Source organism: Mastomys coucha, unplaced genomic scaffold (genome assembly GCF_008632895.1).
Source record: "Mastomys coucha isolate ucsf_1 unplaced genomic scaffold, UCSF_Mcou_1 pScaffold6, whole genome shotgun sequence".
NCBI lineage: Eukaryota > Metazoa > Chordata > Mammalia > Rodentia > Muridae > Mastomys > Mastomys coucha.
The window spans coordinates 116,881,569-116,902,689 of NW_022196912.1; the positions used below are offsets into that span (position 1 = coordinate 116,881,569).

Genomic DNA, 21,121 nt, shown 5'->3' on the forward strand with positions numbered 1-21,121 from the left:
TAGCTGTTGGGATTTGCATATATTGATCAGTTTCAGGGTGTTTCATTTCCCATTATTTAAAGCCCTTATCTTGAAATTTTATCGTAATGTTCATATAAGCTAAAATAAATCAAAACCAGAGGAGACAGATAAAGGTTTTGTTTTTATGACTTCATCTTTTAATACTTCCTGGAGCTCAATTTTATCTACTTCTCTCTCTCTCTTTTAAAAAGATTAGTAGAGGGTGCTTAGACTGTAGATTTGAACATTAGAATGATTTCTAATTATCGATTATAAATGACCAGTTGCCTCTGAGTTTTATAGTTGCTGTATCCGACAGGCTTTGACATGCTGTATTTTTATTAATGATTTTTGTAATGTTTTTGTTGTTATGTGTATGAGTGTTTAGCTTGCATGTATGTCTGTGCTCCACATTCATGCTTGGTGTTCATGGAAGCCGAAAGAGGGCTCATATCCCCTGGAGCTAGAGTTACAGTTAGAGATGGTTATGAGTTGTCTGACATAGGTGCTGGGAATTGAACCCAGGTCCTCTGGAAGGCCAGCCTATGTTTTTAGCTACTGAGGCATCTCTATAGATTTCATGTGCTGTATTTTTATTAATACACATTCAGATTATTTAAAATTTTTGTTAGATTTTTCTTTGTGGTGTATACACTATTGCTTAATTTCTATATCTTTGAATTATAGCTATCCTTAAATTTTTTACCTTAATTTCATTGTAATGAGTAAATGTTAATTTTCTCATTTAACATTATTTAATTGTGTCAATTTGCTGTTCTAAGGAGAAATCATTGTGGTGTTTAATGTAATACATTTTTTGTTTGCGTCTTTCAAAGGTTTTCCTGCTATTTGGTATTTAATAGTCTTCTCATGCTTGGAGTGTGGTTGTCTGTGTATTTGCTTTGCTTGGGATCTGCTGAGCTTTTTAGCGTATGTGGTTTTATGCCTCTTGGTACTTCAAGAAATTGGATGCCTCCGTATCGAGATTGTCCTTCCTTTTCTCATCCAGAGACTCTACAATTATTTAATATTACCTCCAGAGGTTTTTATATACTTTATTGTTTTGAGGGGACATGGAGGGTGGCTGAAGACATGGCTCAGTTGATAAAGTTCTTGCTGCACAGGAATGAGGATTCATCCGTTTACCAGTCCCAGCCTTCACATGATAAGCTGGGTGGGATGATCTATGTGACCCCTGTGCTGGGGAGGCAGTCATAAGTGCTCCCTGGGGAAGTGGGGGTCAGCTCTAGCTCCAGTGAGGAACCCTGTCTCTAGGCATGAGGTGAAAAATGACTGAAGAAGACACTAATGTTAACCTCTGGCATTTGTGTGTGTGTGTACACAATCATCCATAGAAACATGTGAACACATGCACACACAAAACAAGCTGTACTTTAGTTAGAATTGACTTGTCTTTTAGTCTATCAACCCATTTTTTCTTCTTGCTGTGTCCAATGTTTTGAAAAACCCACCTACTGAATTATTGATTTGATATGTTCTGTTTCTTTTAGTATTTCTACATAGAATTTTCATTTCTCTGTTGGAATTTTCATTTCTCTGTTGGAATTTTCATTTCTCTGTTAGAATTTTCATTTTAACAATCTGTCTATAGTTTTAATTAAACCTAAGTAATTGTTTTAAAATCCTTATTCCTAATTCCAAATAAGTCTACGTATCCTTCTTTTTATACCCCACCTCTGTTATGGGATTTCTATGCTTTTTGTATGTTTCATAACATTTTTATTGTCTTCGTGTCTGGAACTTGACATTCCAGTTGAAGTTGACCTTGACCTCTTGGTTATTCTTTTGCCAGTTGTCAAGTGTTTGCATTACATATGTGCAACTGAACTGTAAAGAAAAACCTTCAGCAATGGAATATATTTTTTTTGTTTCTTTCTTTAAGCTTGAGCATATTAAAAATGTCTTCCTATGGCTTTACATGGAAAAAAATATGCTACTCTATGAAAGATATATAAACATTTGTTCATTTAGAATCATGGAGGAAGGATTTTAGACCACCATGATTTTGTTTGTTGGAGGAATCTCTTTTTCATGTCTTTTAAAAGTTTTCATGAATATTTGAGGTTGAATATCTTTTTCTTGGTTTTCTTGATTATAGCGTGAAACACTTTCTTCAATTTTTTACATTTATTTATTAATTGTGTATGTATGCATATTGTACATGTGAATGTACCATAGCACACATGTGGCAGTCAGGGGACAGCTTGTGGGAATTTAGTCTATCCTACTATATGGATTCTGGGGCTCAAACTCAGGTTCTCCTGCTCAGTGGCAAGCACCTTTCCCGCTGAGCTACCTCACTGGCTTGCAATGGAGTACTTTCAGTGCACAAATTTGGATACCTCTTCAAAAAATTTTTCATTAATGAAGTGTGAATTATTGCTTTTCTTCTAATTATTTTGGCATGTTCCTCAGGAATACCAATGGTTATTAAGTCAAAATTTTATCTTCTGTCATCTGTAGCAATTATCACCACTAATTCACCTATTTATTTCTTCTTTAGGTTCTTAGCTTCTCAGTCTCTCTTACTCTCTAACTTACTACAGATGCTAACTCAGGATCAGCTCTACTAGTCTATAGTAGCTGTGTAACACAGTAATCCCACATTCAAAGGCAGAGACCAAGTTCTATATAGTAATACTTAGATACAAACTAATATGTGTTGATACATAGATACATAGTAATGCATAGTAACACATAGACACTTAGAAGTACATAGTAATACATAGATACATAGCAAATACATAGATATATAACAATATATAGATACATAGTAATGTATAGTAATACATAGATACATAGCAATGCCTACTAATACATAGATACTTAGTAATAAGTAGTGATACATAGGTATATAGTAATACATGGTGATACATAATAATACATAGAAACAGCAATACGTAGATACATTGCAATACATACAGAGTTATACAGATACTTAGTATATAAATATACAACCATACTTAGAAACATAGTAATACATAGATACATAGTAATACATAGATACATAATAAGCATCTTGTCTCAAAACAGTTTCTTTAAGGGAAGATTTCTAATTCTGCCTTTTGTTTTTAGCTTGTGTACATTTTAATCATGTCTTACCAAATCCATTTTTGTCCCATTCTGTTGGTCTCCCCTGAGACTAATTTTGGCATTTGATTTGGAGAGGCTGTATGTTCTGCTACACACAGCTTTCACACGCTTTCTTAGAATCCACTCATCCATAGAGTAGATAATTTTCAGACGTGTTTCCTTTCTCTTTTATATGTTTTCTTTCCTCTAATGCAATTTTTAGTTGATCTTTCATTTTTGTTCTTTTAATTTTTTTCTGGTGCTCAGAATTGGACCCAGCTTTTCAAGACCCCCAATAGCCATAGCCTAAACAGGAGTTTTATATTTTGATATATTAAAATTGATGAGTATCTTTTCTATGGTTCTTTGTCTCTACAAAGATTATAGAAAAATTATCTTTTTTTTCTTTCCCCTATTATTGCACTAAAGATCAAATCCAGCGCCTTGTGCATGTCAGCTAAGATTGCTATCCAGGCCCATATCTATCTGCATTTACCCTGTAGTTAGGGCTGTGGTCTCAGTAAGGCTGGCCTCAACTTACTCTGTGCCTTGAACTTCTCCTCCGTCTGCTTCCTGAGGTCACGAAGATTACAGGCTTGTATCAAGAGGCCCATCAAAACTTTCTCCTACACACCTAGAAGTTTGATGTTTTACACTATGATCTGTTTGGAAGGGACATTTGGTATAGACTAAGAGAGAAAGATGAATTTCCCCCTAAGAGATTAAGTTATTCCAACTCAAGTCATTGAAAAAAATTATCTTTCTCACATTGAATCGATTTTGAGTTTCTTCTTTGAAAGGCAGTTGTCCACACGGTTTTCAGGTCTATTTGTAGAACTGTGTATTTCCTCCATCTCTCCTAGGGCCATAACTACATCCTATTACTCCACTCTATAGTATAGAGGACCTGAGTTTTAATTCCAACACCCTTGTAAAACATCAGGCATGGTAGTGTGTGCCTGTGATTTCAGTGTTAGTGAAGCAGCTGGGGGTTCAGGCGCAGGGGTTCTCTGACGCTTGCCCACTGGCCAGTTTTGCTGAATTGGTAAGCTCTAGGATCAGGGAAAGACCATGTCTCAAAACATACAGTGGAGACAATAAAAACTGAGGAAGACAGTTGATGTTGATCTTTCCCCAGCATGTACATGTACATGTGTGTGTACAGACTCACATATGTGCATGTGTAGACACGCATGAAATATACACATACCCACACACTCCCCCACCATAAAGTATATTTTAAAAACATGTGATGTTCTTTGCATCTTCATGGATGCTGTCATTTCTATAAAATAATCTGCTTGGATTTTCTAATACAAACTTGAATATTTCATTGAATAAATAGGCTAATTTGGGAAGATTGATGCTTTTCAACACCGAGCCTTTTAATCTACAGGCATAGAATATCTCCCACTTATGTAGGTATTTAAATGTTTTCTTTCAGCAATGTTCCCTCATCTTTTGTGCATAGCTGTTACAGTGATTTTGTTAAAATTACTCGTAGTGTTGTATAGCTTAGATTGTTACAGTAAACAGTGCTAAAACTTCATCTTCTCTTTGTTTGTTGCTAGTGAGTAGAAACGACTTGATTTTGAAATGCACTTTATACCTGAAACCTTGATAAGGTCACATGCTAGTTTTCCTATCTTACATGTGAATTTCTTAAGTTTTTTTTTTTTTTCCTAAAAACTGTTATGTGCTCTGAAAATAAAGATCCTTTCCTCCCATCTTTTCATGTGTCTCTGTGCGTGTGTGTGGTGTGCTTGCTTGGCATGTGTATGTGTGCTCACATATGTGGGGGTGAACATGTGTACTCCTTAGTTCAGAGGCCCCAGGTTCTTCTCAGTATTCCTCCATTGTTCCTCCCCATTATTCGCTGAGGCAGGAGCTCTAAGTCAAACCCAGAGCTCACTGATGAGGCTAACCTTACTAGCCAGTTTTCCTAAGGGCTCCCCTTATCTCCACTGCCAACCCAGGAATTACATGCTGGCCGCTATGCCCACCCCAAACCTGCACCCCTGCTTGCATGAGTTCTGCGGATTGGAACACTACGCACTTGAGCGGCAGGTGCTTTAATTGCTCAGCTCTCACCTCAGGCCCGATGAGGGTACTTTTAAATTCCTTTCCCTTTTCCATGCCTACCTATCTTTGTTTCAGGCTCTCGCTGTGTCCTCCATGTTTTGCATCTGTCTTTTTCTGTCCTTCCTTCTGCACTACCTTGGACCTTACGAGTGTTTGACAGCCATGCTGAGTGTGAGCATCTTGCCCTCTCCAGCTGTGGGGGGGGGATGTAGTAAAGCTTCATTCACCATTAAACATGATGTTAGCAATTATTTGTCCATAGATGCTTTTCTTAAACATCAGATGAAGGCAATTCTGGTTTGTTCTTCACCGAGATTGTTAGTGAATGGTCAGTGGGGAGCTGACCATACTTCCTCTTTTTTATGCTCCTGATATGGCAAATTACACTCATTTGATTTGCATTTTTGAACCAACTGTGAATTTCTGGGATAAACTCCATATTGTTATGCTGTATTTTATTGCCAATATTTTTGTTAAATATTCTTGAAGCCATATTTATGAGGGACATTTATAGTTTTTTAATTGTCATGTTTCCAATGGCCTTGTTGACAGAGTAACACCAGCCTCATGAAGTGAGCTGAGTAGCGTCTCAGCACTTCTCTTTTCTGAGTCTATATCGGGATTATTCTTACACGAAATCCTAAATTCTGACTGAAGCCATCTGGACTCAGGTTTTTGTTTTTGTTTTACAGGGAGATTTTCTGTTATGAATCCAATTTCTGTAACAGTTGTAGGGCTACTTGTAGTTTATAGTTTTCATTGAGACATTTTAAAATTGTGTCTTTTGAAGAATATGGACATTTCATCCAATTAATAGATCCGTTGGTGTCTGTAGTATTCCCCCACTTTCCTTTCAGACATTGGTAACTTATATATTGTCTCATGATTGTTTTCCTCTTCCCCAGGCTGGTTAGAAAGCTTATCAAATTCATTGATTTTTCCCAAGGAACTGCCTTTTGGGTTTTCCCTTTTCTGTACCGTTTCTATGAGTTCAGTTTTATTAACGTCTATTGTGTCTGCATGATTTTCTTCCTCTCTCTAATACTGCACTTGCTTTTGTATCTTTCACCTTCATAGAGAAACAGCATAAATGTTCCTAGACCTTTTGTATTTGTTCCATAAGAATTTGAAGCTATAAATTTCCTTTTAATGTTTCCATTGCGTTCTCATGAAATTGTTATGTATGTCAGGAATTTGTTACATCCTGGTACTGAAAACTTTCTAACAATTCTTGTGAATGTTAACTACATGAGTTAGGCCTTGAGCTAAAGGAGAACTTGAACTCATGCATTGCTTAGAAGTGTTTTAAAATATGAATACTTAGTGATTTTCTACACACCTCTGTGTTGTGGATCTTCAGTGGCATTTCAATGTTATCAAAGAACTTAAGACTTAAGTTTTGATTCTTGTTATGCACCTTAGCAAACGTTCCTCATGTGGTTTAAAATAATGTGTATTCAGGGAGGTGTACAGAGGATTCTATTATTATTAATTATTGTGTGAGAATCTTGTTTCATTTGCACAATTTTATTGATTCTGTTCATTCATTTTATCAAAATAATGACTGAGAGGATAATGACTGTAGAAACTCACAGCTATAATTATGGATTCCCTTTCTCGGTTCTGTCTATTTAGTAAATCCACCCCCAGTTAGGGCTGTTCTGTGCCTTGCTCTGTCACCCTTTGTGTTTTTATGGAGTACTGTTTTTTTTTCTGCTCCTACTTCTTGCCCCAGGCCTCAGCTTGTCTGGCATTTCTGTGGAGACTCCAGAGTCTGTGCGTGAGTGTTTACATGACATAGTTTCCGGTTTAGCCATTTCTTTGTATTTTGAGTGTTTCTCACATGCACATAGTAAGAGTCATGCTTTCTGGAAGAATCTCATTTCACAACCCTGACCTTTTAGAACATTTATGTGCAATGTGCCTATTGTCTAGGTTGCTCACAGTAGAATTGCTTCAAGGGGCAGACTCATCACAGCCCTTTTCTGTATGATTAGACCATTTGTTCTTTATTACTATCTCAACTTCTTGGGTTAACTTTTTAATATTTAAACATTACTTCTATACTGGATTAACGGCTCCTAATTCTCTTTAAAATGTTTTCTCTAGGCTTGCACACCCTTATCGCAGTTGTCTGCCTTCAGATGACAGTGTGCTGATTCACACGCTGATAGAAGACCATGCTTTCTTCTTTATCTGGCTCCTTTCCTTCTTTATCCCAAATAGCCTTTGTTTACTATATATTTGTAAGGAATATTTTTATTAGGTGTAGAATTCTAAGCTGAGATTTTTTTTTCTTTTGGTCCTTCGAAGATGTGGTTCTAGTGTCTCCTAGTGTACATTTTAAAAGTATATTAATTATACACAACAGTGGGCTTCATTTGTTGTTTTTATCCATTTTTCCATTTCCTCCACCCCATGACCGTCTTATTTCTCCTCCACCTGCTGCTGATTCCTGTTCTTTTCCCACCTAGCTCCTCTTCTGCTTCAGAGCCTTTTCTCTGATGAGTTCAGGAGGGGAAGGATGTGGGGTTGGAGGCGGGGCACCAGGATGGCATTGCTTACAGGAGCCCAAACCTGATCAGTGGCTACACCGTTCAGGGCAATGTTTATAGCTCTCCTGTCAGCCATTAACTGGATATAAACCTTCAGCCTTAGGAGTCTCTTCCCTCTCCATACCAGGCTGTTGACGGGCTGAGTCGTGTGCAGATAATCACTGCTGTTGTGAGTTCAATCCCTGTTGAACCCCAAAGTCAGTGTTTCTCACCACTTCCCCATTTCCTCCAGCTCTTACATTCTCTCTGCCCCTTCTTCAAGGATGTTCCTTGAGCCTGGTGTGTGTATGCATGTATGTGGTATTTGTATGTGGTACATGGGGTGTGTGTGTGTGTGTGTGTTGTGTGTGTGGTATGTGCTTGTGTGTATGTGTGCATTGTGTGGTGTGTGTATGCATGTATGTGGTATTTGTATGTGGTACATGGGGTGTATGTGTGTGTGTGTGTGTGTGTGTGGTATGTGCTTGTGTGTATGTGTGCATTGTGTGGTGTATGTATGCATGTATGTGGTATTTGTATGTGGTACATGGTGTGTGTGTGTGTGTGTGTGTGTGTGTGTGCATGTGTGGTATGTGCTTGTGTGTATGTGTGCATTGTGTGGTGTGTGTATGCATGTATGTGGTATTTGTATGTGATACATGGTGTGTGTGTGTGCATGTGCTATAGATGTTGCAGTTATTTGTATGTGGTACATGGTGTGTGTGTGTGTGTGCTATAGATGTTGCGGTTACAGCTGAGCATTTAGTAGTCACCTTTTCTTCTCCCTTTTACTCACACATGGCTTATGAGTCTTTTCAATTGCTTCTGTCCATTGCAAACGAAAGTGTCTTCGATCAAAGCTGATGGCAGCCCTAACCTATGGGCATAAACATAGCTATTTTGAAGGCACTTTGGTGGGCACATCATGTGCATTTAACAAGACAACAGGGGCTGGAGAGACGACATGGAGGTTAAGAGCCCTTGGCTGATCTTCCAGAGGACCCAGGTTCAATTCCCAGCACCCACGCGGCAGTTCACAACTGTCTATAACTCCAGTTCCAGGCGATCTGACACCATCTCACACACGTACAAGCAAGCAGAACACCAATGCACATAAAGTAAAAATAAATCATAAACAACAACAACAAAACAAACAAAACAACAGCCATAGCTTTCCCACTAGCTCTAATGACCCTCTGCCACACTCTCAGCTGCAGTAAGAGTGTTTACAATAAGCAGATGTGAGTTTCCTCCTGGGGAGTGGGCCCTAAAGGCAATTAGGAAGTGGTTGACTACACTCATACCAGACACTATTCGCATGCTGCCTGGCTCATTAGTACAGCACACAGGGCCCAGGGCTGGGTCTGTCTGCTGCTGAGAGCTTCCCGCAGCAGTATAGGCCCTCCCAGTACTATGGTCCAGGAGGCAGGGCGCTCTAGACCAGTGTTAGCAAGATGTCCCATCTTGGGTTGTTTTTTAAGAAAATGTCAGCAATTGTTCATATCTCTATCCCTCTATTAGTGAGGTATCTTTTGTTCTTAATGGCCGCTTTAAAGGTTTTTGGCTTTTATCCCATCAGTTTGATTTTAATAAGTCCTGATGTGTTTTTCCTTCACTGAATCTTGAAGGCAACCTCTTGAGCATCTATTAACTGTGGGTCAATAATTCCCACCAAGGTTGAAGAATTACTTAGGGGACTATATCCTAGAACCTGTTCTTAGCTTAGTGGAAAGGGTAAAAAACAAACTGAAGGGATCAGCCCTCTCATATATTTCCCTCATTTACAGGGTGGAGGTCATTAGAGCCCTGATCTAGCGTCATGGCTACCACATGTGCTAATCTGTTTCTACCAGTGTCATAGCAGCTGATATGTTTTAAATATGACCTATTCTCATAATAGATGGGTTCAGAGAGGTCAGCAGGTGCCACTGTGTATGCCAACCTGTTCTGGCTTGTGGTGACTGGAGTTCAGTAGAAAGAAGGATGGAAGATTCATTATGAAACTCAGCAGGAAGAATGTTGTAATGGATGAGTTATGCCGTTCATAAGTTTGGGTTGGAGAAATAGTGCATTTGTTGCACGTATTTGCAGCAGTGTACAGTTTAAAAGTAGTTGTGAAGTTTCCCTGATTGCAGAAGGAAACTTACCACCATTCTTCAGAGTCACTTGTCTTTACTACCCACTAGAAATGAATGCGATTATTATGCAATTCCTAAACGCGAGTGATTTTCATTTATTTACTACCCACTGGAGATGAATATGATTATTACATAATGCCTAAACTCGAGTGAATTTTGTTTATTTATTCATTTTTTCCTTTCAAAGCAGATATGAATCTGTGATTAGAATACATTTCCTGTCAGTATTTCCTGTCCCCTTTTAAAATTAATTGACCATTTGTCCCATAAGGTTAGACTATGGCAGTTCAGAGAGGGCCCTACTTTGAAGCATGCAGACATTTTACATCATTTAAATGACAGTGTGCTACTAACTGCATTAGGCTGTGTAAAGGGCAGTTACTGGTTATGTTGCTGCCTGGTCCATCTCAGATCACTTGTTTTGTTGTTTTTTTTCTCCCCTGCTCTTTATATATCGAGTTAGGGACTTATATACAGGTATCAGCAGACCAGCTGAGACTAGAAACTCATCTTCCAGCCTCTATTTGAAGAAGATGGAGTGGGAACTGGAATGATGGAGAATCCCTTTTGACCCATCATGTCGTTACCTATTAAGCTTCTGATACTAAAAGCATAGGCGATTTTGCATAGTGCCCCACAGTGAGATGAGCCCAGGTCAGGAACCTGGTGTTGCAGCTTCTAGCCTCAGCTTGCACATTCTGTAACCACACTGGGCAACTTAATCTTCTAAAATTTAACTTACTATGTGACATGAGCTTAATATCTGCAGAACTGTTGGGGAATCCAGAGAAAATATCTTTGGGACACCTTGAGAACCTGTCAGCGTTGTTCATTGTGAGGTTGTGTGGTCCTGTATTTTCCAATGCCTTTCCTTCCCAGGGAAAGTGGACAGACCCTACCTTGGCCTGATTTTAAATCTCTTTTTCATAGGTGATTGATTCTGTTGGGATGCTATTTGAAGATATTTTTATTTAGGAGAAAAAAATGTCGTAAGCTATCTGCTGTGTTTTTTTACGGGAGTGTAACCTCAGCAAGAGATCTTCACTGGCTCTCTTTTGCTTTTCAGCTTGGAATCCCATCCACTGCCAGCACATTGAATGTCACAACGCAATCAATAAGCCGGCTGTGAAGGTACGGATCCCCAAGCCTGGTCTGCGCTGATGTTCTCAGTTAGCAACCTGCTCAGTGAAGGAGTGAGTTGCATGCATCTCTGTGAAGCACAGCTCTGCAGTCCGTCTCAAGCACTTCCATGTTCAACACTGACAGGACAGTATTTGGCCAAGAGTAACAGTGGTCTCTGAGTTTGGGCTGTGAATTCACAGCTAAGGACTGTAAGGCATTGACCTAAGTATCCGAGGAATCTGGACAAACACATCTTTAACTGACAAACTCATCTTTAACTGGCTTATATCTGAGCCAATACATTTGCAAATCCTCCCTTTTCTGCTGATTGCTTCTGGGGGTCTCTGATAGGACTGTGCAACTTCGAACCATAAGACATAGGTACATTTGTTAAGTCTTAGCTCAGATGGTGGATGTAGGATAGATAGTTGACTGAGTGGTGTTCGGAGAGCATGCACACAGCAGATCACTCTAGAGGTAAGAGAATGATCTCATGGAGCCAAGTAGCTGGAGAGGCCAATGGGTGGTTGGCATAAAACTAGAGACAAAGCGAAGTGCTCTAGCGCTCAGCCTCGTTCTTCTCTAGACATATTGTTCAATCCCATTGAAACCGTGAGTCTTGGAGGATAGATATTCAGAGGCACAACCACATGTTTTAACAAACAAAATGGCTGGTAATATAGTTGTGGGATGCAGGACACGAGGGTGGCTTGGCCAGGGATAGGGTTTGCATGGGTTAATGTCGCCCTGTCAAGAGTGGGTGCTGGCTGAGTTTAGGAGCCCTTCCGGGCTCCTTTAAGAAACTGGTGTTATTGGAATTCAGTTCCCTTGTCTAGCTAACCGTGTTGGTGCCTCTGTAATAGAAAATGAGCACAGCCACTCTAACAGGAACAAAAGCAGAGGGAGAATGGAATGTGGTAACTGTAAAGGACCAACAGTATGTGCAAGGAGTGGTAAGGATGCCAGCTCCATCTATGTGTGCCTCATCTAGCAGACGCTTTCCTTGTATGCTCACATTGGGTCCTTGACTTGAATTACCAAAAACTGAATGGCCCCAGAGAAAAAAGCAGATGCGAGTGAGCCAGGAACAGAAGCACAGGCTTTGCACTGCACATTTCCTTCCATAACCCCATTCTGAACTTTAGAAGATGTGGGGTTCAAGGTCTTTTTCTTTGGCGTGAGGGTGTTTCGGAAAGCTCATGGTGGATCTCGTGGTTTGTGGAGTTGGTAGCTTCTCCTAGGGGCTAGGCATCCAAGGCTCCCTCTGCTTTTGTTTCTTGCATTTCCCCTTCCTTCTTTTTGCCCTGTTACAGGATTCTTCAGTTATTTTTCCCTTGCTTTTATGACAGACTGAATTCTCAAGAGGCCTCTGGCGTCCTGGTTAGTAATGCTTTCTGGCCATCTAATCACAGAAAGGAGAAATTAGATTTTCTCCTCTTCTAGGCAGTCAGCCCAGCCGGCACATCTGGGTTGGCCTTTCTTTTCTGCTAAGAGCCAGTCCTGGAGGCAGGCGCAACCAGCCTGCTCTGGTACTATTTTCTCTATTGAGATAAAATTCACATAGAAACTGTTTAGATTTAAAACTACTTGAAAGTAAACACTTGACATTTAGTAAGTTCAAATATTTGCAGCCCCCACCTTGATCTGCTTGGGAGATGTTTTCATTACATCCTTTCTCCCTGACCAATTTTTTTTTTCTTTTTTTGATCTCTAGTTTTTCAAAACTAGTTTTTAGAAAACTACCATTCTGGGCACCGCTTTCCCGTGTGCGGCTGTGTTTTCTGGCACAGCGGGCCTGGCTCAGTAGGGCTGCTTTTCACAGCCTGGCTTCTAATGGCCCACCACCACCAGGATACACAGATGCGGGGTCTCCAACACCCAGTGCATCCATCATTCTGCTAATGGGGAAGGAAGCAGAGGGACTGTACAGTGTGACACAGATCCAGTTTTTTAGAGACAGGCTCACATTTGAAGTGAAAACCAGTAATACATACAAAAATGATGTTGCAGAATGAGGACTGTTTGGTTTTGGACCCTGTTACAAGGGACTGAGGTGGCTGTTTTACATATCAGAGCAGATGTGGCCTCCAGGTTCTCCTAGCATGCCCTTCCCCCGGAGGCTCCTCCCTATATAATCCAGACACAGTACCATTGTGTTCTCTGTCTCTGCCTCTCCCTCTCTTTTCCTCTCTCTCTCTCTCTCTCTCTCTCTCTCTCTCTCTCTCTCTCTCTTTCTCTCTCTCTCTCTCTCTCCCTCTCTCTTCCTCTCTCTCCCCCTCTTCTCCTCTTCTCTTTTTGTGAGAACTCTTTTACCCCCACCCCACCCCCCGGCGACTCCCCTGGCCTCAATCTCTGGGGCCACTGAACTTGCTCAAGAGCAGCTTCCTGATAAATCTGCCTTTAATATAATCTAATCTGGCTTGAATTGGGTCATTTCACTGATGGAGAAATAGCCTATCATGGATGAGGCAGTGGTATGAGTTATTTGAAATTTCTCCCTTTATCGGTTTTCCTGAATCTGTACATTGGGCACAGATTATAAACGGGTTTGTTATTTTTGTTAAGACAGGGTTCTCATCATATGGCTGTGCCTGGCTGAGAACTCACTATGTAGATCAGGCTGGCCTCAAACTCCAAGATATCCACCTGCCTCTGCTTCTTGAGTGCTGGGATTAAAGGGTTGTTTTTTGGTTTTTTTTTGGTTTTTTGTTTTTTTTCTTTTAAATGCAACAGCTACACACACATATTAGTGAACAGAACCAGCCAAGCGTGTTAATTAAGAAACGTAACAGGTCAGAAGTCAGGCAGCCAGTCTCTAATGACTGTGGTTCTCATGTCCCAGGAATTTTTCCTTTTGAGTGGAGTGGAAAAACTTAGCTTTATCTGGCAGAAGCGTCAGTGACTTATTGGGAAAGAGCAGGAAGTAATAGTGCTCAGGACATCCAATGGGGTGCATGGGGATGCTCAGGGGGAGCCGATGAATCCTCAGCCGAACCCACTCTGCCACAGATGCCAAGTAACAGCCAGCCTTCGCCATAGAGATGGGATGAAGACATGTCAGAACTTAAAGTCTCATATCACTTTCCACTGTGAGTTATTCCTGGTTCCATTTAAAGTTCACTCTATGAAATTGGCTGAAGCCCAGGGAATTATGTAAGATAGGGTCAGCAAACCTCATAGCACTGCTAATGTGGCTACAGACTGTCACTGTGAATAAAGTTTTATTGGAATGCAGCTTTGCTCTGCTTACAGAGCGGTTTGGTTGTGTTTATGTAGCACCTATGCTTACTCTCCAATCATTTGTAGAAAAGCTGCCACTGTCTCAGACCAAACAGTAGTTACTGTGTCTAAGGACCCATTAAATTTACAAAGGAAATATTTCACAGTAGATTGTTAGCATTAGCTAATCTGAAATTTATGAACTTTGTTGGCTTAAATCTAGCGATTTTTGTTCACTAAAAACTTCTCAAGATGTTAGCTTTGAGTTATATAGGTGGGGTTATAAATGCCAGTCACTTTCCTCCTTCAAATCGGTGAAAACAGCTAAAGACAGAGACATTCCAGAAGAGTTTGAGAACCAGGATATTACCCGAGCACACAGCTAATCCATAGGCATATTATTCTTGAACACAAGCACAGAATGCAGGATGGATTTTGGAAAGACTAGAGATTTTAATGGATGCAAAGTTTAAGCAGTTAGCCACCTGATTACTGACTGATTTAAAACATCTAAACATCCTGATTCTCAACTACAACATGAAGGGCAATTCTCCAAAATAACAAGAATTGGGGGGAGGGGGGGTGGCGCGGTGAGGGAGGTAAACAACCTGCTGGCTGGGGGTGGGGGTGGGGTGGGGAGAAAAGTGAAATGGAGCCCTGATGGCCTGAGTCAGAGCTGAGCCTCTGGAACAAGGAAAGGCACCCCTCCACGCTAGATTTCCTGTGACCGCTTCTGCTGCCAGCATTTTGATGTCAGTTAGTGATTTTGAAATCTTAATGATAGAGTTTCCTTTTCTTAAAGAGAGATGCTCTATGGTCACTCGTGTACCGCCTCTGAGCTGCCCGATAACAGGAGGATCTCTCAGCGTTGTGGCAGGAGGGAGGATTTCTTGACAGTGTTTGTCACTTGAATTGCAAATTGCCAATAGTGGAACCTCGGCAGCCACCTTTCCATCAGGGCAGTGTGGGCTGGGGCAGAGTAGCTGGTTTTACACAGGAGGGGGTTTTTCTAAAACAGTCTACTCTACCTTGCTTCTAACTCTGCCATTGTTGACCTGTGTGTTTCATAGGCTGGGGATGTGGTCCGCGGGAGCAGGAGAGGTGACTCTGTCTTGTCCTTTGTTGCAGATGTGTATAGACCCATCCTTGTCAGTAGCTTTGGGTGATAAGCCACCTCCACTGTACCTCTGTGAAGAATGCAGCGAGAGGATTTCAGGGTAGGTATGAGTCTGAGAATGATCAGACAGCCAGGAAAGCTGTTTGCACACATGTTGGTTGCTCAGCTTTCCTGCCAGCTTTTGCTCTGGTTTTTAGAGGTTACTCCATCTGAAGTTTAACACAGTGAGCTGTTATCTGGGCGATTTCGGCTTTGAAAAGTTGCCACATCTGTCTCAGAGGACACAAGAGGGCAATTCCACACAGTGGCACAGCTCTAATTTTGAAGTAGCCCCAGTAAGAAGGCTGCAAAGGAAGCTTGCTGCTGCAGGAAACCAGTTTCCAAACACGGTGTGTCTGTCATCACTCCAGTAGGCCCCTTGTCCGTGTTAGGTTATGATCTCACTTGCTTTGTCTATATCACCCAGAGTTTTGTTCCATATAACTAACATCTGAAAGCATCATCTAAATACATCAGAACATGAGGAAATACCTGTAATTTATAGATTGCTTGGGATGCATCAGATGCCTTAAAAGTTTATGACAGTGCTCTTAATTACACTGCCTATGAAAAGCTCTGATCAGTAGTCTATAACTCATAGGCCTGCATGCGCAAGGGGAACATTCCAGCGAAGCTCAGAAACCAATTTCGTTTTTCTTCCTAGGGACCACAGCGAGTGGTTGATTGATGTTCTCCTGCCACAAGGTAAGGTTTTCTCCGGAAAGGATGGAAAATGAATAATCGTGACTAATGACATGGCTGATTTATCTCCCCTTTGTGCTATTTTATAAAGACAGCAACCAAGCCTCAGGTTTTAGGAATATTCACTGACCTGAAGCATTCCATCAATGTCTTGTTTATAATATGCCTAAACACTTAACGACGAGGGAAGGAGCTTTCAATTCTAAAAAAATTAAGGTTAGATATCACAATTAGTGCTATGTATGACTACAGTCCTGCTGAGGACTTGAGCCTTGAGGAGTTTTCTGTTGTGGCAGCTTGGAAAGGGAACAACGATCCTTTTTTCCTGCTACCATTGTTACTGACTCTGTATTTTAGGACGAGGGGACAACCTTTAATTGCTCTGAGAGCCTGTCTCCCAATCAGTAAGATGGGGAGGAATTGTGTCTAATGCCTTTTAATGAAAAGATTAAATTTGTGGTGCTCCCCAAAGGGTGTTAGAGTCTGGGAGCTGTGTGTTAGAAGTTGACAGGGTTGTGCAAGAAGAGGGTATTGCAGCCAGCCTATCGGGGCTTCATCGAAGAGCAAAAGTGCTCAGGAAAGCTGAGGACAGACATGGGGTGTGGAAGCTGGAGGTATTGACCCCGCTCAAGGACAGTAAGGACTGTGACTACAGACACAGGTAGTAAAGGGACTAGCAGGAGAGGCCACAGGAAGCCTGATACAGACAAGAGGCGTGAGCTCTTCTTTTAAATTATACTACTTCTTTGAAATCCCCTTTTAAACATGAGGTTATCTCAACTTTAAGAGAGAAATCAATGTGATGAATGTCCCTAACACGGAGCAATGCTCTCAACTCCCTACCTTAGTGTAGGAAGATCTGGGCTATGGAAAGAGGCACAGGTCTACGCTTTAAGCCAGGCCACTCTTCTACGGAGCCTCCGCTGTTCTTCCTAACTCTTTCCCCTGAGAACTGAAATGCAGGCATGCCCACCCTGGCCAGCTTGGTTTTCTTTTGTCTCAATTTGTTTGTTTTCCTAACAGACAGGCTCTTGCTCTATTGCCTGGATAGGATTTAATCTCCAGTTGGAGCAGCCTTTTGCCTCTACAGGAGCATGAGTCAATGTTTAGTTCCTAAGACACCAGTACTTGTGAAATATCAGACATGGTTCTGAATTCTGGCCTGGTTCTGAATTCTGGCCACCATTTTCAGTTTATCTGTGGAAGAACTGAGAGCAGCTCCTGGCTATTTACCTGGAGGTGTGACATTAGCATCAGATTATTTAATGCATGCAGTGGGTAATCAAAAGGTTATATAAAGTGAGTTTTAAGCACTGAGTTATACATTTTACTGATTTTGGCCTGGAAAACACCTTCATCTAATCTTTTGAGTTAGTGAAACAGACTGTTCTATAAATAAAGTGTTAGTCCATTTCGTGGGGCCTTACTATTTTAAGGGAAAACGGTGATAGATTCTTAGAAAAATTATTTTCTACTACTCTCAAGATATCAGTCTCCATGGAAACACAAAATGCAAACTAGAAAGAATTCTTATGCATTCATTAAGGTCAATCTCATTAGTAGACGGCAGTTTGACTGCCTTGCTCCATGGATCTCCTCATGTCTGACAAGACATTTTTCATCAGTAACTACAGGCCCCTTTGCACTAGTTAAGACAGATAGCTCAAGTCAGAGTAGACTAAGATAAGTGTCTCCTCTAGTCTTGACATTTCAGACCATCTCGTGCTGGTACTCTAAGCACTGCCCATCACTCCACATCACTGTCACAAAAAGAGCAGGGAACAGGAGCCCAGAGTCCTTAGTTGCCCTGGAAGCTTCTCTGCCAATCGCTTCTCTGATCCAGAGTAAGTCTTCCGAGTGTTACTGTCCACTGAACAACGAGATTAAATGAGATGCTTTAACCTGACTGACTTCCTCAGCATACTTGAGGTTACAGTAGATTCGAGAGAGTATGAGACATAGTTACAGCATGCAGGAAAACCTTAAAATGATTAGAACATCAAGAAAGAGATGTTTTATGCTTTTGAGGGGAACATAGAGCCAGTAAAGGTAGCTGGCATTTATAAGGCAAACCCAATGCTTTTTGATGAGGTCTATTGGTTTACATGACTAAGACTGTATTTTTTAAATTTCCCTTCTTGGTTGCCCTTATTTAAAATGGGCTCTCTTGCTTTGTTGATATGTTGTGTGCCTTCCCCTTTACAGCTGAAATATCTGCTATATGTCAGAAAAAGGTAAGCGCAAACCATCTGTGTGATGGGCATGATTTTCCTGTGTTTGTGTGTAAGCTCATCCGTCGACATCTGCCTCATTTCTGCACCCTGGTTTTCCACTGTGCTCACATCGGTGTATTTGTGAAGGACGTGAGGGAGTGTTGCACGCATGTGAGATTGCGATATCCACATGGTCTCCCAGTCCATGGCTGCTTTTGCTCACCGTCATATGCCCAGTGTCTTCGCTCAGCACTCTGAATTGGAAGCATGTGTGTAGTTCTGGGGAAGAGGTTGACCACGGGCAAGTGTGGATGACAATGCAATTCATGGGATTTAAATTTAGGAAATGATGTTTCTGATATTCTAAAAATCTGTAATGCATATAGCGTAATTATATGTCAAAAATATGCCCACATCAAGTATATGTAGAAAATATTCATTCAGGTAGAAGTTGGATATATAGTTAGGTAAATATTCCTCAGGTAAAACTGCCTTTTGCCATTTTTCATGGTTCCTTTGGGCCATTCCATTCTATGTTCCGCTCCTATTTTTTAGTAAGGAAACAGTATAGACTTAATTTTTTTTATTAGATGTTTTCTTTATTTACAATATCTCCTTTCCCAGGTTCTTCTCCAAATAAATAAATAAATAAATAAATAAACAAATACATAAAATAAACCTAAAAGCTAAAACAAACCCCTGTTCCTTCCCCACTCCCCCTGCTCACCAACCCACCCTCTCCTGCTTCCTGGCCCTGGCATTCCCCTACACTGGGGCATAGAGCCTTCACAGGGCCAAGGGCCTCTCCTCCCAATGATGACCAGCTTGGTCATCCTCTGCTATACATATGCTGCTGGAGCCATTAGTCCCACCATGTGTATTCTTTGGTTGGTGTTTTAGTCCCTGGGAGCTCTGAGGGTACTAGTTAGTCCATATCATTGTTCGGAAAAAAAAAAAAAAAAGATAAAAGCTTTGCCCCGTTGGTTGAGGAGCCTGGATTCTGAGAAGCCCACTCTATTCTCTCCTGCTTATTTGCACCCTGTGCAATTCATTCAGATATTTTTGGGAGGTTGACCCTGGACCTATGCCTTTGAAGGCTGTCTTGGTTATTTATTGCTATATAACAAACCACCCTGAAATGTACTGGTTACCAGCAACAATTATTTGATTGCAACTCTGTGGACTGGCAATTTGGCTAATGAACTCCTCTGGGCTTCTCTATGCTCTTGGGTTATTGTTGTTATGTGTCAGGGAGTCCTGATGTGGAATGGAGAATATTGGCTGATAACAGATGACCTGATGATCACGTATTATGTATGGGACCTTAGCTTGCTTGGGTGAATGGTTGGGATGACAGAGGTGTCTGGGCTCCCTCTTCCCATGAGAAGTCTCACCCTCTAGGAGGCTAGGTTAGGTTTGTACCCTTTCTAAAAGAACCAGAAAGAAGGTTGCAAGGCCCCTTGTGACAGAAGCTCCAAAGTCACAAAACATCAGTTCTGCTGCATGCAACTGGAGGGTCAGTACAGTGTGTAGGAATGTGTGTAACAGATTAAAGCAGTGAATAGTTAGGGTCACTATTGCTATGATGAAGCACCACGACCAAAATCAAGTTGGGGAGGAAAGGATTTATTTGACTTACACTTCCAGCTCACTGTTGATCATTGAATGTATTCAGGTTAGGAGCTCAAACAGGGCAGGAGCTGATGCAGAAACCATGGAAGGGCGCTTCTTAATGGCTTACTCCTCATGGTTCACAGTCACCCAGGACTACCAGCCTAGGGATGGCTACCCACATCAACCGCTAATCACTACAACCTGATCTTATGGAGGCATTTTCTCATGCCTTCCTTTCAAATGACTCTAGGTGTGCCAAGCTGACATAAATTAGCTGGGAAAATTGACCCCTTGTCAACTTGAGACACAAATATTATCATTATTAAGCTGTAACCTTTCCTTTCTTATTCATCCCCAAGACCACAAATTAACATCAACATCACAAGATCAAAGCAATGTCCAATGTCTGGGATCCACTCACCATCATATAGACTCTTCCGAAAGACTTGGGTCAGTTCTCCAGCTTTGCCTTCTGTAGCACACAGCTTGTCTTCTAGGCTCTGGTCAGCGCCACTCCGTGGCTTCTGCTATTCTTGGTGGTCATCTCATGGTTCTGGAATTTCCAAAATGCTGGGGTCTTCTGTTGCAACTGGGATTTCACCAATAGCCTCTCCAGGGCTCTCTTTTTAGTGTCAAGCCTCAACCTCTTTGCGTGACTCCTTCAGCCCCGAGCCTTCAACTGCCACTGAGGCTGCACCTTCACCAGTGGCCTCATACAGTGCCAAGGCTCCGCTGTTCTCCATGACCCTTTCATGCCTTCAAAACCTTGGCCACCTCTGGAACACAGTTGCTGTGTGCTGACTCTCAGGAAACGCTTCTCAGAAGATTTCACCTCAACAATGCTGGTCCTTTCTTAAGTATCACTAATTTCTTAGCTCCAGCTGACTAGCATCAAGTGTCGCAGTAAAGCAAAGGTTTCACTTTAGTAGTTCTGGTATCTTGTTAATCACAGCTGATTCTTCAGCTCTGGCTAACCAGAACCACATACCCCTAATTCGAGATAACAAGTGGGTCCGATCATCTTTAAACTTCCCTCTGGAACTTCACAAGCCAGGACTCCATCTTCTGCATTGCCTTTGACATTCCAAGCTCCTACAGAATAACTTACCAAGCACTGAACACTCAATAGCTCTTCTTTCACAAAGTTCCGAAGTCCTTCTATAATCCTCCCTAAAATAGCAAGGTCAGGTCTGTCTTAAAAATACTCCACAGTCCTAGTACCAACTTCTGTTACTTAGGGTTACTAAC

The 21,121-nt window shown here is 41.3% G+C and overlaps 1 protein-coding gene across 9 annotated transcripts in view; it reads left to right on the plus strand.

Annotated features, from left to right (window-relative positions):
• Positions 1-21,121, plus strand: part of Unc79 (unc-79 homolog, NALCN channel complex subunit) — a 236,757-nt gene that overhangs the window by 81,516 nt on the left and 134,120 nt on the right. For all 9 annotated transcript variants that reach the window (XM_031357583.1, XM_031357577.1, XM_031357580.1 and 6 more), the window contains 4 exons: positions 10,914-10,978; positions 15,317-15,405; positions 16,009-16,049; positions 18,252-18,280. In XM_031357583.1, coding sequence (XP_031213443.1) covers positions 10,914-10,978; positions 15,317-15,405; positions 16,009-16,049; positions 18,252-18,280 — 224 coding nt within the window. The remainder of the gene's footprint in view (positions 1-10,913; positions 10,979-15,316; positions 15,406-16,008; positions 16,050-18,251; positions 18,281-21,121) is intronic.